This window comes from Gorilla gorilla, chromosome 2, assembly GCF_029281585.2.
Source record: "Gorilla gorilla gorilla isolate KB3781 chromosome 2, NHGRI_mGorGor1-v2.1_pri, whole genome shotgun sequence".
Taxonomy (NCBI): Eukaryota; Metazoa; Chordata; class Mammalia; order Primates; family Hominidae; genus Gorilla; species Gorilla gorilla.
Genome location: NC_086017.1, coordinates 19,610,563 through 19,638,449, shown reverse-complemented (window position 1 = coordinate 19,638,449; position 27,887 = coordinate 19,610,563). Strand labels below are relative to the sequence as shown.

General features: G+C 48.7%; 2 protein-coding genes across 3 annotated transcripts; one reads left to right on the top strand and one right to left on the bottom strand.

Annotated features, from left to right (window-relative positions):
* Positions 1-104: 104 nt before the first annotated feature.
* Positions 105-14,767, bottom strand: ARPC4 (actin related protein 2/3 complex subunit 4). 2 transcript variants are annotated; one of them, XM_004033573.5, is made up of 6 exons: positions 14,127-14,767; positions 9,486-9,604; positions 6,963-7,074; positions 5,513-5,608; positions 3,196-3,366; positions 105-1,002 (listed from the first exon to the last, which is right to left on the bottom strand). In XM_004033573.5, the coding sequence occupies exons 1-6, from the start codon at positions 14,127-14,129 to the stop codon at positions 997-999; spliced, it is 507 nt and encodes a 168-aa protein (XP_004033621.1). In that variant the 5' UTR covers positions 14,130-14,767; the 3' UTR covers positions 105-996. The 2 variants fall into 2 exon arrangements, with proteins under 2 accessions (XP_004033621.1, XP_063559680.1); XM_063703610.1 differs by having other exon boundaries at positions 105-3,366; positions 14,127-14,234.
* Positions 14,503-27,328, top strand: TADA3 (transcriptional adaptor 3). Its single transcript, XM_004033560.5, has 9 exons — positions 14,503-15,037; positions 15,756-15,989; positions 17,283-17,533; positions 17,632-17,737; positions 19,912-20,053; positions 20,143-20,246; positions 21,848-21,957; positions 23,055-23,240; positions 26,746-27,328. Exons 2-9 carry the CDS (start codon positions 15,783-15,785, stop codon positions 26,936-26,938), a joined length of 1,299 nt encoding a protein of 432 aa, XP_004033608.1. The 5' UTR covers positions 14,503-15,037; positions 15,756-15,782; the 3' UTR covers positions 26,939-27,328.
* Positions 27,329-27,887: the final 559 nt, after the last annotated feature.

Genomic DNA, 27,887 nt, shown 5'->3' with positions numbered 1-27,887 from the left:
GCACCCAGTGGGGAGCTCCAGGCACAATTACCAGCCATCTGGTCTCAGGGAAAGAAGCCCCACCTCCCCTCCTTTCACACACACACACACACACACACAGCATAGACCTCATGCAGCCCCAAAGGGGCAAAAAGAGACTTTAATTAGGGGAGGGAGGATCCACCAGAATCAGAAAAGGGACAGCTAGCGTGGGAGCAGAGGAGCCAGAACAGGCAGGAGGAGGGCCCGGCCAGGAAGCTCTGGAGGACTCACCTCACCACCTCCGGCACAGGCACTGGCACTGACGGACAAGGCGAAACAGCGGCCCCTCTCAACTGGGAGGGCACCCAATGGCCCCTGTAGCCAGAGGTTGCCTGGCTTTTGGGCCCCAGGTCCTAGGCATGACTGGTGGTCACCAATTTGGCCCTTGTCCCCAACCAGTGCTGGGGGGGCCATCTTCAGGCAGAACTCAGGAAGCTGGCAGAGAGTTCCCAACACTTATACTGGGGCCAAGGAGGCTTGGGAATAAAAGGGCAAGGGAGAGAACTGGAGTCTGAAACCTCCCTCCCTCTCCACCTGGGGTGACATAGGAGAGAAAAAATAAGTCGCCTTCTGGCTCCAGGCCCGCCCAGACCCACAGCAACCAATAACGTATAATCACTGGGACCAGTCACAGCCACTGGAGGTGGAGGTTTAAAAAAAAAAAAAAAAAAAGACAAAAAGGTTACAGTATCCTACAAGCACAGAGTTTAAGTTTCAAGACGTTAAAAAAAATCTGTCCCGGCCCAGGGGACTGAACATCAGAAGCCAGCCTGACCAGGCACATGTGGCCTTGGGGCAGGTCCACTGCTGCTTTCTTGCCCAGCTAGCAAGCACACCACCCACCTCCCGCATCGAATGCCCACCCCAACCCAACTCCCTGCCGCCACCGCTGCTGCTCTGGGGAGTGACTCCAGGACGCCTTCGTGGAGACATGGGTAGTCTGAGGGGGAAGGCCACGAGATCCAGCCAGATGGTTTAAAACTGTCAAGAGAACCAAGAGGCAGTGCATGGTGGTTATTATTGCATCCTGGTGGGACTGCTCTAAGGAGGTGCATGAACCTGAGAGCTGCCACTGTGCTCGTATCTGTGAGGGGCAGAGTTGGGTCCCAGGACACCTTGTGGTCATGCTCTAATTCAGCCAGCTTTCAGAAGTGACCTATGGGCACCGGCCCTAAGCCTAGCACTAGATAAGGCAGAAAAATTAAGAGCCATGAGAGCTTCTCCACAGCTCCCTTGTGCCCTGGCATGGAGGCTGCTAGAAAGCCCTGCCAGCGTCCTGCCTGGTGAACTGATGTTGCTTTCTTTAGGCATGGGGGCTCTCATGCAAGGGGCCTGGGGACTCAGAGGGCCAAGTGGAAAAGGACCCAGGTTCTGGTACTTTTGTGTCAAGCGCTGGATGAACCTCCAACCAAGCCAGGCCCTTGAAATGTTTTCTGCCCTCAAGGGTCCCCCATACTGCCTAGGACAGCCCTGCACATTTTAGAGACCAAAGGTTGTGAACCAATGGCCCATGCCTGAAACTAGCCCAAAGATGAGCACTGTATGGCCCACGTGGTGTTTGAAACAATATGAATTAGCTGCCAACCTTGAAAACATGGAAGATGCCATATACAAATCCAAATTTGGGGGTTCAATGGCCTGGAGCTGTGTGGGAGCCAGCCCCTGCACGAGGCATGCGCTCAGCAGCTCCTCACCCTGCCCACTCCATACTCAGCCCACTCCATAGCTACCCGACCTTTGGATGCACCTGAATTTGTGACCCTTGACAAAGGCTATGGTACTTTCTTAGACCTCTGAGTCCGAAAACCCAGCTCCACATTCTGGTTCCTCCTCTTACTGGCTGAGGGACTTTGGACAGGTGCTTTTACTTCTAAAGCCCCAGTTTATTAATCTCTAAGATGGCGATAATAGCTGACTCAAAGACTGTTTTGAGTAATAAATGGGACATGTGAGCATACTTTTTTAGGGATCTAATTCTGTGCGATGTAATTATCATAAATAAGTAAATGATCGTTGAATGAGTGAGCCAAATGTTCAATTGGAACAAGAGCTATTTTCCCCTTCCAGTTCAATCTAGAGGCCTCCTAGTATCCTGGCCATAAAATTTTGGTGCTGCAATACACGGAAAGCTTACTATGTACCAGGTGCTATGTTTTACACACATGGTCTCATTTAATGCTCAACCACTGAAAGATAAGTATTAATTACCAGACCTTCATTTCACAGCTGAGGAAACTGAGACTTAGTTGAGAGTTCAGTGACATGCCTGAGTAGGCGGTGGAGCCTGGATTCCCACACAGGTGGTTTGCCTCCACAGCTGAGTGAGCTGAACAACCATGCTGACCTGTGCACCCACCACAGCTACTCTGTACACTGGCCACCCTCAGTATAATTAAATCCCAAGGGAAGCGGGCATAATTTCCATTTTTAGGAATCTGAGCTCCTTCTGGACTGGGTATGTACTTACTGGTGGGAGTACACACTAAGTCTACCGTCTAGAGATCACAGCCACTCTGGGTGGCACATGTCAACAAACCAAAGATTGTTTGGAAAAAGGAGAAAAAAAGGCATGTTCTGAATATCTAAACAACGAAGAACTATGTCACCAGTTCATCAATGTAAACAATTCTACCTCTTCAGATGACTACAGTGCTTTCAATCAGAAAGACATAAACAGTGTAAGAGGAATCTGGAGGACTTACGCCATGCAAGTGATGGAAAACAGGTTGAAGGAATCATGATTTAAGCCTGAGAAACATGCTGAAGGAAAGTACTGAAGTCTATTTGAGAAGTGGAATCATAGCATGATTAATTGTCCTATACTCCTAGAAAATTCACATGCAGACTTCACCTACCTCACTTGGGGTTTGAAAGAGATAGAGGTAAGGACTTTGTGAACATCCTGAGATGTAGAAATGAGTGACAAAGTTCCTACGAGAGACTAAGAGCCACCCCAGACACCCAACTACAGAAAATGCCTTGCAGCTCTCAGAGATGAACTTGGGGTCCTCTAGCTCCAAAGCACCTGACTGACCTGCTATGCCCCAAGGGTCCTAGAGAGCTCAGGAGATGTAAACACACTGCTTGGACCCCTTTCCCACCAGATGCTAAGTTCTCAACATGACCCCCAGATCCTCTGGCCTCTGGAAGGAAAGCTGAAAGGCCCCTACTCACATTCTTAAGGAACTCTTCAGCCACAATGCGGGCACGGGCATTGACTGACAGCTTCATCTCACTGATCTCCTTGTCAATCTCCTCCATGAAGTGGATCACAAAGTCCACCAACTTGTGTTTGTACATCTGCTCTGTGTGGAAGTTGGTGATCAGAAAGCTGATATCATACCCCTAGGGAAGAAGACAGTAGGGAGGGGGAAGAGAAGGAACAGGAGAGAATTAGCACCCCATGGGAACTGAGCTGGTCATGTCCTCCACTCATCCACATGCTTCCCACTGGCTATGATCTTCTCCCAAGCTACACACCCTTCCAGTCAGCAGCCCAGCTGCTCTGGGGGAGGGTGTCTACGTTGGATCCAAGCAACTGAACCCCGTTGAGAATTCTGTGTGTATCAGACATCTCTGGAAGACTATCTGTGGCACAACAGCTCTGCATTCAGAATGAGTCAAGGAACTTGAAGTCTTGTTACAGAATAATCTAATCAAACAACAGGGAACATTTAGTCCAGAGAAGAGATGATGTGGAAGATGGGTGGGATTAAGGGTCTTTTTCTGCTGGAGGGCTGTGGGAGGAAGATCAATTTTATTTATTCCGGGTGGCCCCAGAGGTTAGATCTAGGACCAGGAGAGAAAATCTGGCTCAGAATGAGGAAGAACTTGGCTAACACGCCTGACGTGTCTGACGATGGCACATGCTACTGTGTGGTAGTTGCTCAGTCACTGGGGATATTTTAAGTTTACCTGGCAAAGAGTCTGTGGAGAAGATTCAAATACAAATTCAGGTAACAACTGACCCAATGTTAACTGTGGCTTTAAGAGACTGATTCAGTGGGCCGGGTGCGGTGGCTCACGCCTGTAATCCCAACACTTTGGGAGGCCGAGGTGGGCGGATCACAAGGTCAGGAGATCAAGACCATCCTGGCTAACACAGTGAAACCCCGTCTCTACTAAAAATCCAAAAAATTAGCCGGGAATGGTGGCTGGCACCTGTAGTACCAGCTACTCAGGAGGCTGAGGCAGAAGAATGGCGTGAACCCAGGAGACGGAGTGAACCCAGTGAGCCCAGATTGCACCACTGCACTCCAGCCTGGGTGACAGAGCGAGGCTCTGTCTCAAAAAAAAAAAAGAGAGAGAGAGACTATGATTCACTTTGGGAGGCTGAGGCAGGCGGATCACCTGAGGTCAGGAGTTTGAGACTGCCTAGCTAACACAATGAAACTACTAAAAATACAAAATTAGCTGAGCATGGTAGCACACGCATGCCTATAATCCCAGCTACTCGGGAGGCTGAGGCAGGAGAATCACTTGACCTGGGAGGTGGAAGGTTGCAGTCAGTGAGACTGCGCCACTGCACTCCAGCCTGGGCAACAAAAGCAAAACTCCATCTCAAAAAAAAAAAAAAAAAAGGCCAGGCGCGGTGGCTCACGCCTGTAATCCCAGCACTTTGGGAGGCCGAGGCAGGCAGATCACGAGGTCAGGAGATCGAGACCATCCTGGCTAACACGGTGAAACCCCGTCTCTACTAAAAATACAAAAAATTAGCCAGGTGTGGTGATGGGTGCCTGTAGTCCCAGCTACTCAGGAGGCTGAGGCAGGAGAATAGCGTGAACCCGGGAGGTGGAGCTTGCAGTGAGCCAAGACTGTGCCACTGCACTCCAGCCTGGGCGACAGAGCGAGACTCCGTCTCAAAGAAAAAAAAAAAAAGAGAGAGACTATGATTCAGTTGGCAGATCTTAGAAAGGATTTCTAATTCACTGTGCTCTGTCTGATGCTAGACTATAGGCTCCGGGAATAAGCAATGTGTCTTACCTTTTTTGCTTTTTTTTTTTTTTTTTTGAGACGGAGTCTTGCTCTGTCGCCCAGGCTGCAGTACAGTGGCACGATCTTGGCTCACTACAACCTCCGCCTCCCAGGTTCAAGCAGTTCTCTGCCTCGGCCTCCTGAGTAGCTAGGATTACAGGCGCCCACCACCATGCCCAGCTAATTTTTGTATTTTTAGTAGAGATGGGGTTTCACCATGTTGGCCAGGCTGGTCTTGAACTCCTGACCTCATGATCCACCCATCTCGGCCTCCCAAAGTGCTGGGATTACAGGCATGAGCCACCATGCCCGGCTCTTTTTTGCCTTTTCTATGGCTGAGGTAGACCCAACTTTTCCTAAGCTTCTAATCCTCTTTGCTCCCACTCTGAGATGAAGGCCAACTCTCAATTCAGGCAGTGGGTGCCAAACAGCTGGAGGAGCTGGTTCTAGAAACAATCCCAGGCCATTCTGTAACAGGGTCCTGGCTATCGCAAACTCATGGGTCACAGGGTCTCACCTCCACAGGCTTCCTTCGAAGGATAAAGAAGTTCTCTGCTCGCATCATCATGAAGCGCATGAACTTGTGGCATAAAATCTTCTCGATCTCATCAGCCTGGGGAGTGCAAGAGAGAAATGTTTCTCTAAAGCTGACACCCAAGGCCAAAAACACCTTGTAGCCTGGTCTTCTGACTCCAGTTTTTCCAAGGCTCCCAGGAGACAGTGAGGTTTGGTACTCGGAAGGATCACTGAAGTGGGGGACCTGGCTGTCAACTGAAACAAGGGTCTACCTTGGGGCATCTCTTAATGACGACCCATTCCAGAGAGGTAATTCTGACAGGCTTCTATCGCTTCTTTCAGAGTCTACAGCTGTACTCCAAGCTGCCCTTTCCATTCTCATTTCACTAGTGTCACATTTCCCAGGGTGTTTTGCAGCACCACCTGGGCTATCAGAGATAACCTTAGGTGGTCTCTGCTTTAATAACACTGAACATCCAACAATCCCTGAAGTTTCTCCCTTCTGAACGCTCAACATTTCTTTTTTTTTTTTTTTTTTTGAGACGGAATCTCGCTGTCACCCAGGCTGGAGTGCAGTGGTACGATTTTGACTCACTGTGAGCTCTGCCTCCTGGGTTCAAGCGATTCTCCTGCCTCAGCCTCCCAAGTAGCTGGGATTACAGGCGCGTGCCACCACGCCTGGCTAATTTTTGTATTTTTAGTAGAGACAGGGTTTTACCATGTTGGCCAGGCTGGTCTTGAACTCCTGACATCAAGTGATCCACCCGCCTTGGTCTCCCAAAGTGCTGGGATTACAGGTATGAGCCACTGTGCCCGGCCCTGAACTCTCAACATTTCTAAAGGAAGATTATTGCTGCTGGTTGCTAGCATGCCCTTAACACCTCCCAACACTTGTTGACCTCCCATTTTAGCAAGGAAAGTAGGCCCCAGGGTTATAACTTTCTGTAGAAAACAGTATGTAGTCTGCATTTAATCACAGTGTTTTGTTTTCATCCTGTTGAAAGTTCAGAGTTGCCCTCTACTGGCCAGGTATGGTGGCTCATGACTGTAATCCCAGTACTTTGGGAGGTTGAGGCGGGCCCATCGCCTGCGGTCAGGAGATGGAGACCATCCTGGCAAACATGGTGAAACTCTGTCTCTACTAAAAATACAAAAATTAACTGGGCGTGGTGGCGGATGCCTGTAATCCCAGCTACTTGGGAGACTGAGACAGAAGAACTGCTTGAACCCGGGAGGGGGAGGTTGCAGTGAGCCGAGATCATGCTGCTGCACTCCAGCCTGGGCGACAAGAGTGAGAATCCATGTCAAAAAAAAAGGAAGCAGAGGCTAGGTTTCCTGCACTCTGAATCTGGAATCTGGCACACTGATCTCTCAGATGGGGACCCTGGACTGAAAGAGGCTGAAAGGACTGAAAGAGGCCTTACGTTGCGCCTCCTCCATGGTGAACTTACCTGTTTCACAGCAATGCTGACCCGGACAGAGTTGATGGAGCCCTCAATCAGAACCTTTTCCTTCTCATTCCTGCTGATGGTCACAGGTTGTAACAGGAGCTCTTTGCTACTCCTGAAAACACAATGTGACAAAGTACTTGTACTACAGAGGGATAGAATAGTCAGAGTGACCCCACGCAGGTCCTGGAATCACTATGAGACCATAGAGTCCAAGGAATAGAAGACTCACAAGCAGGGGTGCTCCAAGATGGGGGCCAGTGAGTGTGTTCTTCAGCAGAAAGAGCACAGGCTCTGAAGTCAGGGCGAAAAGGTTTTGAAATCCAGCCTCCTCTGTTACTTTCCTTGGGCAAGTTACCCTGTTGGAATCTCAATTTTCTCATCTGTAAAATGACTCTGATTCCTAATTCACTGGCGAGGACTGAGAGAGATCAAAAAGGGTCAAATGTCTAATAGCGTGCCTGGCACATAGTAGGAGCTTTACAAAAGATAGCTATTTTAGTAACTACAAGTTGAACATCCCCAATCTGCAAATCTGAAATCCAAAATCTGAAACTGGCTGGGCACAGTGGCTCATGCCTGTAATCCCAGCACTTTGAGAGGCTGAGGCTGGTGGATCACCTGAGGTCAGGAGTTCGAGACCAGCCTGGCCAACATGGTGATACCCCATTTGTACTAAAAATATAAAAATTAGCTGGGCATGGTGGCGCACTCCTATAATCCCAGATACTCAGGAGGCTGAAGCACGAGAATTGCTCAAACTCAGGAGGTGGCAGTTGCAGTGAGCCAAGATCATACCACTGTACTCCAGCCTGGGCGACAGAATGAAACTCCATCTCAAAAAAAAAAAAAAATAAACAAAAAACCTGAAAGTTTCCGAGTGCTGACAAGATGCTCAAAGGAGATCCTCATTGGAGCACTTTGGATTTGTAATTAGGGATGCTCAACTGGTTAAGTATCTGCAAATATTCCACAATCTGAAATACTTCTGGTCCCAAGCATTTTGGGTAAGAGATACTCAACCTGTACAGGCAAACCAATATACCATTTAGGAATACAGAGAGAACACCTGTCTTAGAGGTAAGGAAAGGCTAAAATTGAACACAGTTTGGCTTCCTTTAATTATCAATCCAGAAATGATTCATTTGCCTCTGAGACCCCTATGAGTTCAGGTTACAAAGTAATGCCTCTGAATACCTACAGATCTCTAATAGTAATTAATTGTGGTGTGGTGTCTCTAAACTGCTAACCATTTTCAAAGGCCCACTGGAAATCATGTACGTTACACAGTATAACAGGGCATATCCTAACATCTTTATCAGTTATTTTTAAAATTAAAAATTAAATCATATCATTTAATGTGGTAACCCAGATTATCTCAGTTATGTATGTACCAGATTGAATTTTATTTTATTTTATTTTATTTTTGACACGAAGTCTTGCTCTGCTGCCAGGCTGGAGTGCAGTGGCACGATCTTGGCTCACTGCAACCTCCGCCTCCCAGGTTCAAGCAATTCTCCTGCCTCAGCCTCCCGAGTAGCTGGGACTACAGGTGCATACCACCATGCCCAGCTTATTTTTGTATTTTTAGTAGAGACAGGGTTTCACCATGTTGGCCAGGGTGCTCTCGATCTCTTGACCTCATGATCTGCCTTGCTCGGCCTCCCAAAGTGCTGGGATTACAGGCGTGAGCCACTGTGCCCGGCCTATTTACTTATTTTTTGAGACAGGGTCTCACCCAGGCTGGAGTGCACTGTCGCAATGTTGGCTCATTGCAACCTCTGCTTGCCAGGCTCAAGAGATCCTCCTGCCTCAGCCTCCAGAGAAGCTGGGACTACAGGCATGTGCCACCATGCCCGACTATTTTTGCATATTTTTTTGGTAGAGATGGAGTCTTGCCATGTTGCCCAGGCTGGTCTTGAACTCCTGGACTCAAGCGATCTACCCACTTTAGCCTCCTAAAGTGCTCAGATTACAGGGGTGAACCACTGCACCAGGCCTCCAGATTAAATTCTAAAGGGGAAAAAGATATTTATGAAATGGAAACTAGATAAGAGAAAATCATTCAAAATATGAAGCATTTGGATTAGGGGGTCAGAGTGTCTACGCTGGTAGGTAAAAAAAAAAATCCCTGATCATTACATTAGAAAAGTATGGAGATGGGAAAAAAAAAAAAAAAAAAAGACAAGTATGGAGATGGAATCTCAGATAACAATTCTCTGACCATTCCTTAAACTACCAGTGGTTTCAGCAATGCCACAGGAGAGACTTCATCAACAGCCCTGCTCTGAGAAGTCATACCTTGTGTCAACCAATCTTGTCTTTTCCCCTGGGTTCTGTCCTGCCAACCCACTGACCCTATTTTCTTAACTCCAAATTGGGAATCACCATTCAGCTGGCAGCAAGATAAAATGTCAACTGCAGCTTTCCTGACTACTGCAGGACATAAGTTCATGGCACCTTCTAGACAGCAGCCATCTCTGTGTGCTGCACCCCTCATCCCCACCTTGGCTTGTCCTTCCCTACCTGACTTCCACTTCCGGCTTGTTGTGTCGTTCCACAACCTGGGAGGAGAAGTTCTCCAGGCAGAGGGCAGCCTGCAATGTGGCCCGCACGGCACTCAGGTAGGGGCGGAGAGTGGCAGTCTATAGGAAATAACACAGAGGAAAGGGAAGATCAAAATCTGTCACGCCAAACCCACCGATCCCCTATTCCAGCTCCCATGAAGCCAGGTAGCACTGAGGGTGCAAGGCTCTTAAGACACCGTGAACAGAAAAGACTAGGCCTTCGAGACACCTTCCAAGGTGTAGAGTGGTAGTTTTCAACAGGAGACAATTTTGCCTGCCAGGGTACATTTGGTAATGTCGAGACATTTCCTTTCTTTCTTTTTTAACCTGGGGTCAGACCAGAGGAATGCTGAGACATTTTCAATTGTCATGACTTGGCAGGGACGGGAACGGCAGGCACTGAGTGGACAGATATCCACTAAACATACTACAATGCACTACAAAGAATTATCGAGACTCAAATATCAATAGTGCTAAGGTTGAGAAAGTGATCTAGAGACACACCAGTGAATGCATGATTGTCGTCAATCTATTAGGCCAACAAATGTATAGGTGTACTGTTTGCCAGGCACTGAGCTAACTGGGAATTCAAAGATGATTAACACTGTCTCTACCCTCAAACAGCTCAACTGGATAGCAAATATACAGAAAATAACTATGATATAAAGATGACATGTGAAATATTTAGATTTACAAGTAATCTATATTTGCAGAAGAAACTGGTTTTCAAGGTGAAATGGGATTAGGAGGATTTTATAATGAGAAAAAGTAGAATAAGGACACTCTTTTTTTTTTTTTTTTTTTTTGAGACAGAGTCTTGCTCTGTTGCCCAGGCTGGAGCGCGGTGGCACCATCTCGGCTCACTGCAAGCTCCACCTCCCGGGTTCATGCCCTTCTCCTGCCTCAGCCTCCCGAGTAGCTGGGACTATAGGTGCCCACCACCACACCCGGCTAATTTTTTGTATTTTTAGTAGAGACAGGGTTTCACGGTGTTAGCCAGGATGGTCTCGATCTCCTGACCTTGTAATCTGCCCGCCTTGGCCTCCCAAAGTGCTGGGTTTACAGGCGTGAGCCACCACACCCTGCCAGAATAAGGACATTCTTAGTAGAGGGATTAGCTTCTAGCTGCACTGGTCAGTCCTTGTATCAGCCAAATTCTTTCCCACCTCAGAGCTTTACACATGCTTGACCATCTATCTGTAGGCTTTTCTCCTCTTTGCCTAAGTCATCCTCCAGAACTCAGCTTAATTAAGGAAGGCCTCTTGAGAGAGACCTTGACATCCCCCTACAAAGTATTTATTACAACTTACAATAAAATGTCTTTCATGTCTTCTTAATATTTATTTATTTATTTTTGAGAGGGAGTCTCGCTTCTGTCACCCAGGCTGGAGTGCAGTGGCACGATTTCTGCTCACTGCAGTCTCCGCCTCCCGGGTTAAAGCGATTCTCCTGCCTCAGCCTCCCGAGTAGCTGGGATTACAGGCGCACATCACCATGCCCGGCTAATTTTTGTATTCTTAGTAGAGACGGAGTTTCACCGTGTTGGTCAGGCTTGTCTTGAAATCCTGACCTCAGGCAATCCGCCCACCTCGGCCTCTCAAAGTGTTGGGATTACAGGCGTGAGCCAACGTGCCTGGCCTTTTTTATTTTTTTTTGAGTCTTACTCTGTTGCCCAGGCTGGAGTGCAGTGGTGCAATCTTGGCTCACTGCAACCTCCACCTCCCGGGTTCAAGTGATTCGCCTGCCTCAGCCACGCGAATAGCTGAGATGACAAGTGTGCACCACCGTGCCTGGTTAATTTTTGTATTTTTAGTAGAGATGGGGTTTCACCATGTTGGCCAGGCTGTTCTCAAACTCCTGACCTCAAGTGACCCGCCCATCTCGGCCTCCTAAAGTGTTGGGATTACAGACATGAACCACTGCACCTGCCCTCCTTCATGCCTTTGTAAACTGATTTCTCCTTTACTAGGCTGTAAACCTCATGGTCAACAGACCATATCTATTTTATTCACAGCTATATAGCCTCTAACCTAGCTCAGTACCTAGCATATACAGTGTCTCACTCATTTCCTGTAGAATAAGTAAGCGAAACAAATAATTAAGATTAGAGTAACACAAAAGGACAGCAAGAGTTCCAGAGTAGTAATGAGTACAATGTTTCTGTATATGAGAAGCATTTTAGATTCACTAAATGAGGCTGCAGCGGTAGGCTGAGGTAAGATCATGGGGAATCTTGAATGCCAGGCTACCAAGTTTAGCTTTCTCTTAAGGGGGTAAGGAACTACTGGGGCTTTCTGAGGAGGAAGTTCATGACTGCAGCTGCATGGTGGCTCTGTGGAGAATGATTTGGAGAGGGAAGTGAGACATCCAGCAGACTGTATCACAAGCAAAGAGTATCACAAGCGTTGGACTGACATTAGATGGAGTGGATAATGGAACTGAAAAAAAACTTCCCAGGAGCTCACACCTGTAATCCCGGCACTTTGGGAGGCCGAGGTGGGTGGACCACCTGAGGTCAGGAGTTCAAGACCAGCCTGGCCAACATGGCAAAACCCCGTCTCTACTAAAAACACAAAAAATTAGCCGTGGCAGGTGCCTGTAATCTCAGCTACTTGGGAGGCTGAGGCAGGAGAATTGCTTGAACCCAGGAGACTGAGGTTGCAGTGAGCCGAGATCACGCCACTGTGCTCCAGCCTGGGTGACAGAGCGAGACTGTGTCTTAAAAAAAAAGAAAAGAAAAAGAAAAACCACTTCCAACGAACTGTGGTCCAGCCATTCAATTTACTACTACTTGGCAATAAAAAAAGAGTAACTATTGATACACACAACATGGTTGACTCTCAAATGTATTATGGTAAGAAGCCACACTTAAAAGCCTGCATACTAAAGAATTCCATTTACATGACAATCTGAAAAAGGCAAAACTACACGGGGGAAAAATCAGTGGTTGTCGGGGGTGGGAAGGAGGAGAGGACTGATTACAAAAGGGCTTGAGGGAACTTTTTGGGGTGACGGAAATGTTCTGTATTTTGGTTGCAGTAGTGGTTACACAACTTGACTTTTTTTTTTTAAGACACAGGATCTTGCTATATTGTCCAGGCTGAAGTGCAGTGGCTATTCACAGGAGCGATCACAGTGTACTACGGCCTCGAACTTCTGGGCTCAAGTGATCCTCCTGCCTCAGCCTCCTGAGTGGATGGTACTACAGGCGCATGCCACCATACCCAGCAAGTTTTTGCAACACTTTTTTTTTGAGACGGAGTCTCGCTCTGTCGCCCAGTCTGGAGTGCAGTGGCACAATCTCGACTCACTTTAAGCTCTGCTTCCTGGGTTCACGCCATTCTCCTGCCTCAGCCTCCCGAGTAGCTGGGACTACAGGTGCCCACCACCACGCCCGGCTAATTTTTTGCATTTTTAGTAGAGAAGGGGTTTCACCGTGTTAGCCAGGATGGTCTCGATCTCCTGACGTCGTGATCCGCCCGCCTTGCCCTCCCAAAGTGCTGGGATTACAAGCTTGAGCCACCACGCCCGGCCTTTGTCAACAGTTATAGAAAGTAAACCTAAAAAGGGTGACTGGCTCCGTGACGCCTGTCCTTTCATGAATAAAACAGATGTAGTCTCATGTAATACCTCAATAAACTTGAAGTTTTAAAAATCAAGAGACATGTGCCCCACTAGAAAAAAAAAATACAGATTTTTAGCAGAGACATAAGGTCACAAAGTTTGCCAGGATAGGGAACCCAGGAGGAAGAACAAATTCAGAATAGAATATGAGTTTTGAACTAGAGGTCTAATTTCAAGGTCTCTTCAAGATATCCAGGCAAACCTTGAAAGAGAGCTGAGAAGCCAAATTAGGAGTCATCAGAATGAAGAAAGTTATCGAAGCCAGGAGACTAGATCGGTATCACCAGGGAAGGTGTGACGAAGAGGGAGATGGTCATCCAAAGTTACAACTCCCAGGAATGCCCACATGTATGAAAAAGGGAGGACTTCCAGGAAGGGAGGGATGAGCAGTATCACGGCTAACATACACTAAGGCTGACACAGTTCAGTTCTGACCAGGAAGGGCCTGAATGGAAGCAACACGAGAGATCCTCCAGTGGGGTGGAAGCAGGGCTGGAGGTACCAAGAATGGGATAAGGAAGTGTGGCCGCCTGCCTTAAGCAACTGTAGGGTCAGGAAGGCAGAAAAGGACAAAGGGCGTATTTAGTGAAGTTCCACTGTGGATAGACAGGTGGACTTGCTTCATGCCTCAGCGGCCCTTCGACCGGCTAAGAGGCCGACTACGTACCCTCGAAACGCTCCAACGAGCCTAGGAGACCCCACTTCCGGGTTCCTACAGGGCTCAGGAAAAGCCCCTACCTGCTTCGAAGGCTGACCGTGAAGCCACAAGGCCCGCTTCATACCACGGAGTACCCCCACTCGCCCCTTCCTCACCTCGGACCCCCGCCCCGCCTCTTTTTCCCACCCTCATCGTGTCCCCACAACCCCCGGACATCCCTCGGCCCCGCGCCCCTGCGGCAAAGCCACATCTCCCACCGACCCACTGCCCTGAGGCTGAACAGCCGGGGGTCCCTGGCCGGGGGCCCAGCTCTCTCACCATCGCGGGCGCTGGCTGGGCCGGAAAGCGGAAGTACGGAAGTGGCCAGCCCCGCGATGCCTGCCCTTTCGCGAGAAGCGCAGCTACGGTCTCCGCCCGGACTTCCGGACGGTACCATCTATGCTCCGAGCGGGGTAGGGAGCCCTTACGAACGCTTGGGCCTTCCGGAAGTTTTCCACCTAGGGCTGTCTCGGTATTTTTAAACTCTTGCACTCGAGTCACTACGTAAGCTCCTCCAGAAATGGGTGCAGCTCCCCTTTCTGCCTTCGGCCTTCTTGTCACCTTTGCCACAGCCTCCCCCAGGTATGCAATGGTACAGCCCAGCTTCAGATTGGGCACCAAATTAGGACAAGCCGAAGCGGACGAGCCCTTCGTTTCTTCCGGTTCTGTGCCCCCATCCTTTCTCTCGCCCCTCCTACCCGCAGCTCCTGGGGCTCGGCGGGGCTAACTGCAGCGCGGAGATCTCGGCCGCCAAGCCCCGCCTCCCGCCCCGGGCTGTGCCCCGGGGCTCGCCTGAGGCCGACCACCCGCACCCCACCTCTAGCGGGTTTGCTCGAGGCCCACCTTCTTCCCACCCCCGGCAAACTCCAGTAGGCTCGCCCTCGCTGACTCCCCGCCCCCGCGTCAACTGCAAGGGGCCCGCCCATAGCCAGTTCCGGGGCGGTTGCTCACATCGACCGGAACTCCCCGCCCCCTCCCGCGGCCCCGGGGCCGTAGGAGGCCGCAGTGAGGAGGTAGAGGGGGCGGGGGTCGCACTAGGGTGTCCCTAGAGAACGAGGACTCTGAAGGCGGGACATTTGGGCGACCCCCGGGCGGGGCCAGCCATTAAACAGTCCCACTTCTTCTGTGCCAGACACTGAACTGGGCTCTTGACGGGCATCATCTCTTAATCCTCAGAACTTCCCAGGGAGGTAGGTACTATTGTTATCCCCATTTTTCAGATTCAGACTTTTAATGGGGAAACAGACCGAGACTTCTTTTGTTCCCATTTTACAGATGGAAAAACTGAGACTCAAAAAGGTCAAATAACATGTTCAGGGGCACATAAGTAGAGAATGGTAAAGCCTGGGCTTGAACCCAGGTCTGTCTGGCTTACCAGCCCACGTTCTAAACCACTATTAGTGACTAGAGAAGGGAGAAAGGTGGAATAGGGTAAGAAAAGAGGTCAAGAGTCCCAGAGAACATGGTAAGAATGGGGTGCTTGGAACTCAAAAGTCTTAACAGAACCCAAGAGAAATGGAAGGAAAGAGCATCAGAAAGGCGAGGCAAGGCATAGCAGTATAGCATGGTGATCAGGGTGCAGACTCAACACTAGCGGGGTTCAAATTGCATCTTGGAAGCATAGGCACATACCCACCCTTACAGAGTCTCAGTTTCTTTCTCTGTAAAAACGAGATCACAATGGTCCTTGTTCATGGCGCTGAGTGAGAAATTCAGTGAGATAAACTGATAAAGTGCTCTGCACCTAGCTTGGTACCCAGTTAAATGCCCTGTGAGTAGGAACTGTGCCATCAATTTTGTCAGTAAGGGACTGAAGCTGGGCTTCCTTGAGGCTGTCCCTGGAGGTAAGAAGCCCTTGGGCTTTTCTCAGACCACTTTGTCTCCCGTCAATGGCCCTGTCCTCTCCAGCTCCACAGGATCCCCATATCCTGGGCCATGAGTGAGTTGAAAGACTGCCCCTTGCAGTTCCACGACTTCAAGTCTGTGGATCACCTGAAGGTCTGTCCCCGCTACACGGCAGTGCTGGCACGCTCTGAGGATGATGGCATCGGCATCGAGGAGCTGGACACCCTGCAGCTGGAGCTGGAGACCCTGCTGTCTTCTGCCAGCCGGCGCCTGCGTGTGCTTGAGGCCGAAACCCAGGTGATACCCCAGAGAGGGGCCAGCACCAGAGATGGACTGCAACAAGTTATGGGATGGGTCATTGAGTTAGCCCCATATGCTGAGACGTGGGGTACAGGGGTTTGTGGGGAGAGGGAGAGAGACGCAAACTGGGTTTGCATGACACAAAAAATACACAAGAATATGCATGATCCTCTTAAATTGCAAGATTTCTAATTCAGTAAGCTTTTATTGGCACCCCACCCATCCCCCATTATGTTCTGGGTCCTATGCTAGTCATTAGAGAAAGGTAATTAGGACAGTTATGGCTGTCAAGGAGCTTGGCAACTAGGAAAGTGAGAAAGTCAAGTACATACCAGGTGATGTGATGTTGTGGTTAGGAGTCCTAGGGAACTGGAATGGGGAAACCTGGATTTGAATCCTGGCATAAGTGCTTGCTAGCATTGCTGTTTCCTAGCTATGTGACTTTGAGAAAGTTGCCTCATATCTCTGAGTGTCAGTTTCCCTATCTGCAAAGTGGGGTGAATAATAGGACCTACCTTAGTGCTTTTGTGAGGATTAAAAGAGAATTTTTTGCAAAAACTCAGCCCAATGCCAGACACTAAGTAAGTACTTTAGATGTTATTTATTTGCTACTCTGATGACTTTATTCACTGCATAAAGATGCCTTGAGACTTGTGTGCCAGGCGCTATGCTGTATTCTGCAAAATAGAGATGGTTAAGGTGGGCTTTCTGGTCTTCAGTAGCTTATGGTCTAGTTGAAGAGACAAGGTGTGATGGTCATTCCAGTGTGACCAAACAACACGATTGGGTGCACGGTGGAGGTGTGAAGTGCCAGAGACTTGTAGAGGAAGGAGGTGCCAACTGGACCTAAAAGGATGAATGGAATTAACTTGTCCCTGGGAATCCATGGACCCTCCTTGAGGAAGGCTATGACTCAAGTTGTATTTTAGCATCTAAGAACCTGGGTAACTGATTGAGAGAAGGCATCTCAGTAGTGGTGACATCGAAGTGAAGGTTTGCTGAGAGGACTCTTCTGTTAAACAGTATGTGACTGGCATGGATGATACAGAAGTGAATCAGTATAGATGAACAAGTGAATGAGATTATGAGAAGTATATGAATAAAGTTCTAGGAGGCCAGGCACAGAAAATGAGCTGAATTTTGAAGGATGAGTAAGAGTTTACTAGGTAAAAAGAGGATGGGGAAAGACCCAGGAGCCTCCGTAGATTCTGGATCCTAATTTATTCACTAGAGGAAAGAGATATTCTGTTTTCCCTTCTCCCCCTCAGTGACACTTTCTGTAAATTTCAGATCCTCACCGACTGGCAGGATAAGAAAGGTGACCGACGATTCCTGAAGCTGGGTCGAGACCATGAACTTGGAGCTCCCCCCAAACATGGGAAGCCCAAGAAGCAGAAACTGGAAGGGAAGGCAGGACATGGGCCGGGTCCTGGCCCAGGACGGCCCAAATCCAAAAACCTTCAGCCCAAGATCCAGGAATATGAATTCACTGATGACCCTATCGATGTGCCACGGATCCCCAAAAATGATGCCCCCAACAGGTTCTGGGCTAGAGAACATAGAAGGGGGCCTCAAGGTTCTGGTGGTGGAGGCACTGGTGGGGCAGGGGCACCCACTCAGGATCTGCTTCTCCCTGCAGGTTCTGGGCTTCAGTGGAGCCCTACTGTGCTGACATCACCAGCGAGGAGGTCCGCACACTTGAGGAGTTACTGAAGCCCCCAGAAGATGAGGCTGAGCATTACAAGGTAGAAACTCTGGGCCTTGATAGACATGATGCAGGACAAGAGAGTTCAGAGGTGCCTGAGAAGTAAAGCTACCAAAACCATGCATCATCTTCCTTCCCCTACCCTGCCCAGTCTGCTGTCTGCTCCATCAGTGCCTCCAGACACCTAGGCCCAAACTCAGCTTTCTCCGTGCACTGCCTCCCCTCTACGCCAGCCAAATGTCAACACGCCCTCAAGCATCTACTTAAGTGAAGTCTGCCCATGTTCCTTTATCCCCATCCCCTCTGCTTTGGTCCAAGCCTTCATCAACTTCTATCCAAACAGCCTCTTAACTCTCTTCCCGTTTCGAGGCCTCTGGAGGAAGCTTTCTTCTTTCTTTAAGATATAAAACTTGGGCTGGGAGCAGTGGCTTATGCCTGCAATCCTAGCACTTTGGGAGGCCGGGGCGGGCAGATTGCTTGAGCTCAGGAATTTGAGACCAGCCTGGACAACATGGTGAAACCCCATCTCTACCAAAATACAAAAAATTAGCCAGGCATGGCGGTGTGCGCCTGTAGTCCCAGCTACTCGGGAGGCTGAGTCAGGAGAATCTCTTGGACCCGGGAGGTGGAAGTTGCAGTGAGCCGAGATCATGCCACTGCACTCCAGCCTGGGCAACAGAGCAAGACTCCGTCTCCAAAAAAAAAAAAAAAAAAAAGATATAAAAGTCACCTCACGCCTGTAATCCCAACACTTTGGGAGGCTGTGGCAGGCAGATCATCTGAGGTCAAGAGTTTGAGACCAGCCTGACCAACATGGTGAAACGCTGTCTCTACTAAAAATACAAAAATTAGCCTGGCACGGTGGCATGCACCTGTAATCCTGGCTACTCGGGAGGCTGAGCCAGGAAAATCACCTGAACTGGGGAGGCATCGGTTGTAATGAGCCAAGATTGTGCCACTGTATTCCATCCTGGGTGACAGAAGGAGATTCCATCCATAAAAAAAAAAAAGAAAAGCTGGGTGCGGTGGCTCAAGCCTGTAATCCCAGCACTTTGGGAGGCCGAGGCACGCAGATCACAAGGTCAGGAGATCAAGACCATCCTGGCTAACACGGTGAAACCCCATCTCTACTAAAAATAGAAAAAATTAGCTGGGCGTGGTGGCGGGCGCCTGTAGTCCCAGCTGCTCGGGAGGCTAAGGCATGAGAATGGCGTGAACCTGGGAGGCAGAGCTTGCAGTTAGCTGAGATTGCGCCACTGCACTCCAGCCTGGGTGACAGGGTGAGACTGTCTCAAAAAAAAAAAAGAAGATATAAAACTATGTTTTAATGATGAAAATAAATGAAACATGCTCCATTAAAGAAAATTTAGAAAATACAGAAAAATGTTGAGGGAGAATGCTCCCATAGGTGAGCTGTCATGATCAGATGTGCTCATGACATGGCGCTGCATGCAGGCCTCTCTTCCTCCCGTTATCTACAGGATCAAGTCCACGCATCCCCGTCCTTGGTGGCACAGCTCCAGTGCCCCTCTCCATTTTCCTCGGCCATACCCCTCTTCATTGCCGTGTTGACCAGTCCCACCAAGTATCTTGCCCTCATTCCAGGACACCACAGCCTCCTCGCTGGTCTCTGGGCCTCTGGCAAGCTCTTCTCTCCCTCTTGTCTCCTTGACAGACTTGACTCACCCTTCAAGGCCCTGATCTCATGTTACCTCCACCAAAGCACTCTTTCAGATTCCCCAGCAGAAAGTTAGTCTCTCCTTTGTGCTGCCACAACACTTTGATCTCTCTCTTTCACTTCACTTACCTGATTTCTTAAAAATTTATTTGAAAAAGAGTTCATACAGACAGCAGTACATTCAAGCAATACAAAAGGTAATTCCCTGCCACCCGTGACCTGAAGGCTCCTAATTCTCTCGAGAGGCAATTGCTGTGACCTGAGACAATCTTTGTACGTATTCTGCACCTTCTATCTTGGGAATTATTTCAGATTGGCTTCTGTGTGTGTGTCTTAGTTCTTTTTGGACCTGTCTCCCTTACTAGAGTGTGAAGTAGAGGTTTTATCTTCGTTGTACTTTCTTACCTATACCTGACACTGGGCTTGGCCTTGGACTAGGGACTTGAGAGAGATATAAGATAGGTAAGTGAATGAATGAATGAAGCATGGCTGGCCAGTGCTTACCCACTCAGGGTTGGGTGCCATCTTTTCCACAGATCCCACCCCTGGGGAAGCACTACTCCCAGCGCTGGGCCCAGGAGGACCTGCTGGAGGAGCAGAAGGATGGGGCCCGGGCAGCGGCTGTGGCTGACAAGAAGAAAGGCCTCATGGGGCCACTGACCGAACTGGACACTAAAGGTAGGCCTCTCACCTCCCTGCCAACCCCAGGTCAGGACTTGAGTTCCAGAACTTCAGCCCACCTCCCCTCCTTTCCTGTGCCCGCTTAGATGTGGATGCCCTGCTGAAAAAGTCTGAGGCCCAGCATGAACAGCCGGAAGATGGATGCCCCTTTGGCGCCCTGACGCAGCGCCTCCTGCAGGCCCTGGTGGAGGTGAGCACCCTAACCCAAAAGAGGAACCATATTTACTTTGTGTTTTAATGTGTTATGCTTATTTTTTATTGGAATTTATCATATATTTATTAGGTTGGTGCAAAAATAATTAGGTTGGTGCAGAAGTAAAAACCTGGACTAATATATAGCAAAAGATTGGGAATAATATATAACTTGTGCACCTAATAGAAAAGTGCACAGATCATAAATGTACAGTTTTCACAAATGAGCTTGTATTACCAGCCTGGAGATTACAAAATGAAACATTACTATATCCTAGAAGCCCCTCTCATGCCCCTGTTTTTCTCCAACTTTCCCCAAAGGTAGCCTTACTCCACAATTACTTTTGCTAAGCATCTATTGGAGGGGCTTTATACACATCCTCCCGCTGGAGGCCAGGACAGTGGTTAACGCTGTGTTACAGATAAGAAGATTGAGGCTCAGAAAAGGGAACTGTTCACTTGAGGTCTCACACACCAGGATTCAAACCCTAGCTTCAGGGGCCCTGTCTTTATACCTGCTGGTTGACCTTAGACACACCCTCACATTCTTTCACCTCATTGAGACTCAGTTTTCTATTCTGGCTCAAACACAATAGTTTATCTGATCTAACAGTCTGGGTACATGTTCCAGGTTATCTAAGGTAGGGGAAGGGGCAGGTCTCTATCTCATATCATCAGACAGGGACCCCAGCTGACGGTGGCCTTGAAGTCTGCACAAGGTCACTCTGGGCGTAATTGTCACTCCAGTCCCACAGAATAAGAGCAAGGAGGCCGGGTGCGGTGGCTCACGCCTGTAATCCCAGCACTTTGGGAGGCTGAGGCGGGCGGATCACAAGGTCAGGAGATCGAGATCACAAGCCAGGAGATCCTGGCTAACATGGTGAAACCCCGTCTCTACTAAAAATACAAAAAAATTAGCTGGGCATGGTGGCAGGCGCCTGTAGTCCCAGCTACTTGGGAGGCTGAGGCAGGAGAATGGCATGAACCCGGGAGGCGGAGCTTGCAGTAAGCCGAAATTGTGCCACTGCACTCCACAGCCTGGGCGACAAAGTGAGACTCCATCTCAAAAAAAAAAAAAAAAAAAAAAGAGCAAGGAGGAGTGTGTGAAGGAAACTTTTTGGGCCATGCCTAGCTGTGGTTCTTATCTCTTCCGATCACTTTCCCGTGGAGAGAACCTGTCACATGACCATACCCGCCTGCAAGAGAGCCTGGGAAGTGTAGTGCAACTGGACAGGCATTGCCTAGCTGCCGTGGAGGAAAGGAGAGTATGGCATTCGGACAGCTAGCACCTCCGCCACAGCAGGCCTAGCACACTGCCTGGTGCGTTGCAGACGCTTCACAAACCTTAGCTGTTCGTTACCATCGAGTGTTAATCATTTCTCTTCTGTGTTCCTTTTTCTTCATATCAGTATGAAAATAAAAGGGATTTCTAGAATGATCAAAGCAATTTGGGATTGGTATGGGAAGGCTTCCCACGGTAGGTGGGATGGGAAAGATAAAAGGATATTTCTGGTGTTTGAAGACTGTCAGTGTAGGTCAGAAAGGAGCAGGAAAGTGGAACAGCTATTTTTCCTTCCACTCATTTTTGTGGTCTTCTAGGAAAATATTATTTCCCCTATGGAGGATTCTCCTATTCCTGACATGTCTGGGAAAGAATCAGGGGTTGACGGGGCAAGCACCTCCCCTCGCAATCAGAACAAGCCCTTCAGGTGAGTGGTGTCCTATCCACAACCCACAGTCTGGCCCCTGCTTCTGTTGGCTTCTCTCCATCTCAACCTGGGGAAGTCCTCATCAGTAAGAGGCTGGGGGCAGTTAGGTGAAGCCTAATAGCAGTCTCAAGTGTGAGTGCTGACCCAGCGTGTCTGCATGCACAGACTGAGTGCAGGGTTGTTCAGCACAGAACTGTTCATACTGTAAATAACCCAAATGTCCTGCTGAAGGGGAATGGTTGGCTAAATTGGCATAACTCCATATGATGAAATAACTTGGAGCTATTAATCATATAGCTGCAAGTATAGAGAAATATAGTTAAATGACATGAAAAGATGTAAATTATAGAGTGACAAGTGGGGAAAATATTAGTTATAGCCCAGTACAGATGGTATAATACTATTTTTACTTAAAATATATTTTTTTCTTTTTCTTTTTTTTTTTGAGATGGAGTCTCGCTCTTGTCGTTTAGGTTGGAGCGCAATGGCGCAATCTTGGCTCACTGCAACCTCCGCCTCCCGGGTTCAAGCGATTCTCCTGCCTCAGCCACCAAGTAGCTGTGATTACAGGCGCCTGCCACCATGTCTGGCTAATTTTTGTATTTTTAGTAGAGACGGGGTTTCACCATCTTGGCCGGGCTGGTCTTGAACTCCTGACCTCAGGTGATCCTCCCACCTCGGCCTTCCAAAGTGCTGGGATTACAGGTGTGAGCCACCATGCCTGGCTTACTTACAATATATTTAAATATGTGCACATAAGGGAAAAAACCTGGACTAATATGTAGCAAAAGATTAGGAATAATATATAACAAAATTTGGACTATATATAATAATATATAACAAAATAATAGTAATTCTCTCTGGGTTGTTGGCATTATGGGTTTTTCCATATTTTTTGAATAGTAGATACATATGTTGCTTGTGTTTAAAAACCAGACCAGATGTGTCTGTCCCTCCCTTTGTATCTGGATAGATATAGAGCGGGTGCCCAAAGGGAAAGGCAGGTTTTCACTGACCTTGGGAAGCCCTGGGAACCTCCAAGGTGGGCCCTTCTCCAAGCTGGCTCTTGAGTCTGACGGGCCTGCCTCCCGCTGCAGTGTGCCGCATACTAAGTCCCTGGAGAGCCGCATCAAGGAGGAGCTAATTGCCCAGGGCCTTTTGGAGTCTGAGGACCGCCCCGCAGAGGACTCCGAGGATGAGGTCCTTGCTGAGCTTCGCAAACGGCAGGCTGAGCTGAAGGCACTTAGTGCCCACAACCGCACCAAGAAGCACGACCTGCTGAGGTGAGTGTTAGCAGGATGCACAGTCCCGGGGGTGGCCTTGGAGGCTGTGGCCACGGCTAGTCACCTTTCAGGGGTTTTACAACAGGCTTTCCAATCCTGGCTGGCCTCTAAATCACCTGGAGAGCCTCGAAAAAAACATCAGTGGCCAGTCCACCGGGTATGTCCCAAACAAATTCTAATTCCACAGAGTGGGGCTCAGGCATCTGTGACTGACCGATTGATTTGATTTGTTTTTGTTTTGTTTTGTTTTGAGAGGGAGTCTCGCGCTGTCACCCAGGCTGGAGTGCAGTGGCATGATCTCGGCTCACTGCAAGCTCCGCCTCCCGGGTTCACGCCATTCTCCTGCCTCAGCCTCCTGAGTACTACAGGCACCCACCACCACGCCCAGCTAATTTTTTTGTATTTTTAGTAGAGACGGGGTTTCACCATGTTAGCCAGGATGGTCTCGATCTCCTGACCTCGTGATCCACCCACCTCGGCCTCCCAAAGTGCCAGGATTACAGGCGTGAGCCACTGCGCCTGGCCTAGTTTGGTTTTTTAATTATGGTAAAGGCATAATATAAAATTTATCTCCATGGGAGGCTGAGGCAGGAGAATCAGTTGAACATGGGAGGCGGAGGTTGCAGTGAGCTGAGACTGCACCATTGCATTCCAGCCTGGGCAACAAGAGTGAAACTGCATCTCAAAAAAAAAGAAAAGAAAAAAAAATTTACCCTTCTTAACCATTTTTAAGTGTACAGTTTAGTAGTGTTACCCATATTCACATTGTTGTGTGATTTATTTTTTGTCTTTTCATGCTTTTCTTTTTATCCCCAAAGTTTTGTTATTAAAAATTTGATACACACAGAAAATCTGAAAGAATCATACAATAAACATCAGTATATTCTCCACCTAGACTAATTAACTGTTAACATTTTGTTGGAGATCTGTGATTTTTATTTGCTCATCACAAGAAATTGACCAGTGTTTTAGGACATGTTCTTTTGGGAATCCATCACAGTGCCTGCCATTCATTTGATGTCAACTCCCATCCATCTTGTTCTGCATTGATCACAAGGGTATAGGTGACATCTGGAGGAAGACTGTGGAATAGCTACCCTTTAGTTAAAGAGATAGGGAAGCAACCCGAACAAGTCTCTTTGCTTCTCACAGACAAGTGCTGTGTCTTAACTTCATAGAGCCCTGACAGGACAGGGCACATTCATTCATTTGGCCATTTTTCTTTTTTTTTTTTTTTTTTTTTTTGAGATGGTGTCTCACTCTGTTGCCCAGGCTGGAGTGCAGTGGCATGATCTCGGCTCACTGCAGCCTCCGCCTCCCGGGTTCAGGCAGTTCTCCTGCTTCAGCCTCCTGAGTAGCTGGGATTACACACATGCACCACCATGCCCGGCTAATCATTTGGCCATTCTTATTGTCTCTTAGATACTGTGCTGGGGGCCAGCAAGAGAGGCAGAGCAAGGGACTTGCAGATTACTAGCAGATGATCAGTAAAGATAAGTGCCATTAAAAGGAGAGGTAGTTGCTGACAAGCTGCCAGGGTGTTTAAGGATAAGGGTGACTAATGTATGCTGAAGGCCTACTGTGTGTCAGGGGCTTTATGTATACTCTCTCAAGTGTCTTGACAACAACCCAGGAGGGAGGTGCTATTTTCCTTGTTTACCAGATGAGGAAATAAAGGCCCAGTTAAGTGAAATGCTCTACTGAAGGTCACACACTCAATAAACAGCAAGCTGAGACTTGAGCCCGTGGTTGAATCAAAGCCTCTTTCTATAATAGTTTGTTTTCTCTGAAAGGTGAGAAGAAGAAAACACAGATGGAAGAGGCACTGAGGGAAGCAGAGGAAGAGAGAGAAAAGCAGGCATGTGCAGTTACAGAAGTAGTGGGCCCTAGCTGGGCCTGGTGGCTCATGCCTGCAATCCCAGCACTTTGGGAGGCTGAGGTGGGAGGCTTGTTTGAGCTCAGGAGTTTGGAACTAGCCTAGGCAATGTAGTCAGACCCCCATCTCTACTAAAAATTTTTAAAAATCAGCTAGGCATGGTGGCACATGCCTATAGTCCTACTCAGGAGGCTGATGTGGGAGGATTGCTTGATCCTGGGAGGTAGAGGCTGCAGTGAGCTTGATCAGGCCACTGTACTCCAGCCTGGGTGACAGAGTGAGACCTGTCTCAAAAAAAAAAAAAAAGAAGTAATGGGCAATGAAGAAATGGCTTGCAGCTCTCAGGAAACCAGAGCACAGCCCTTACCCTGCTGCAGAGCAGCTGCAAGGCCTTAAGCAGCCCCTGACCTGAGCATCAGCTTCCCCTTCTAGAAAACTGGCAGGCTGGACTCAATCACTAAGTGACCTTCCAGCTCCACCATCGATGAAATGTATAAATCAGATCCTGTTCAGAGAGATTGATCTGGTGTCTCACCCACCTCCCGTCAGCCTCAGGCTGCCCAGACCTTAGGGGGCTCTGGAATACAGATGCCGAAGTAAGCAGACCTTCTGCTGGCACCGGAACACCTGAAACAACAGTGTTTAAAAACAAGAGTTTGGCCCCAGCCTGCTCCAGATCTCCCCCTCACTAACTGTGGGATCCTGGAATCATCTTTGAGCCTCATTTTCCTCACGGGTAACATAGGAATAATAGTACATATTTTGCAGGGTTGTTAGGATTAACTGAAAGAGAGACAGAGAGAGAGAGTGGGTGTGCATGTGTGTGTGTGTGTGTGTGTGTGTGTGTGTGTATATATATATATATATATATTTTTTTTTTTTTTTTTTTTTTTTTTTAGAGACAGGGTCTTACTCTGTTGCCGAGGTTGGTCTCAACTCCTGGCTTCAAGTGATCTTCCTGCCTCCATCTCCCAAAGCGCTGGGATTACAGGCATGAGCTACTTTGCCCAGCCTACTGTGTATATTTTTAAGACCTTTTTTTTTTTTGAAGACACAGTCACGCTCTGTTGCCCAGACTGGAGTGTAGTGGCATGATCATAGTTCACTGTAACCTTGAACTCCTGGCCTCAAGCAATCCTCAGCTCCCTTGGAGTTGGGACTACAGGTGTGCACTACCACACCCAGCTAATTTTTTAAATTTTTTGTAGAGACAGTCTCACTATGTTGCTCAGACTGGTCTCGAACTCCTGGGCTCAAGTGATCTTTCTGCCTTGGGCTCCCAAAGCACTGGGACTGCAGATGTGAACCACCATGTGCAGCCAAGACTTTATTCTTCTAGAGCAGTTCTAAGTTCACAACAAAATTGAGAGAAAGGTACAGAGAATTCCCGTATACTCCCTGTCCCCACATGTGCACAGCCTCCCTTGTGATCAACATGAGTTAATGTTTTTCAGGAGCTTAAGATAGTGCCATATAAGTGTAGTTCAGTAACTGCTTTTTGGTCACGACTGTATGACACAATCCACAGGCATGCCAGCCTGGGCTGGTGGGTAGGCTCAGTCTTGAAGAGGGAGGGGTTGCTCTCTGGAGGTGGGCTGACCCTGGCACCTGGCTGTCTGGTCCCCACAGGCTGGCAAAGGAGGAGGTGAGCCGGCAGGAGCTGAGGCAGCGGGTGCGCATGGCTGACAACGAGGTCATGGACGCCTTTCGCAAGATCATGGCTGCCCGGCAGAAGAAGCGGACTCCCACCAAGAAAGAAAAGGACCAGGCCTGGAAGACTCTGAAGGAGCGTGAGAGCATCCTGAAGCTGCTGGATGGGTAGCCCTCACCCCTGCCTCAGGCTGATTATCTGGCCTAGGGGAGGGGAAGGGAGGCCCACTTCCTTCTTTGGGCACAGGAAACATTGGCCTGTGGCTGTCCCTCAAATGGCGGCAGTCTCTAGATTACCGTGGCCCTTCCCCTGAGGTCTTTTGGCCTAGCTCTGTGCAACCAGGACACAGGAAGCCCTGCTGGGCTGGCCTGAGGCCTAGTCTCTGCTTGGTCCCCGAGATGGGGTTGGAGGGGACTTCGTTTCTGGGTCTTCCTCTTCCCCTCTTTACCATCCCCCACTCCCTAATCCCCTACCCCTGTCTCCCCTTCAAGGACTTCTCCCTTGTGGTTTTGTAAAGTGCAAACTTAAGAATAAAGTGACTGCTGTGGTTTTTCAAAAAAAGCATCCAGTCTTTGAATGTCTGTTACAGTGGGGAGGAAGGAACCAGTGTGGGTGGTAAGGTTTGTGGGGGGTATGCTTGGTGGCTCTCAGCCCATGGCCACTAACCCATGGCATTCAGTCAGGGAGAACTTTCTGAGTACCTGTTTCTGAGGATACTTGTGGCTGCATGTAACAATGCCCCCCAGCTTAAAGTGGATTCACAGTAAGGAAATGTGTTGGCTGCAGGATTGGCAGTCCTGGGACAGAGTGGCCTTCACGGTTAGCCAATCTAGCAATTCTTCAGGGTCATCAAGGGTCCAGGTTTCTTTTTTTTTTAATTTAAGTTCTAGGGTACATGTGCACAACGTGCAGGTTTGTTACATATGTATACATGTGCCATGTTGGTGTGCTGCACCCATTAACTCGTCATTTACATTAGGTATATCTCCTAATGCTTTCCCTCCCCCCTCCCCCAAGGGTCCAGGTTTCTTAGGGGTCACCACACTGCCCTCCACAGTGTCCACCTCTGCCTAAGGTGAGTCCTTCTCTGGCTGTAGTGTGGCAGTGGAGCAGTTGGGGC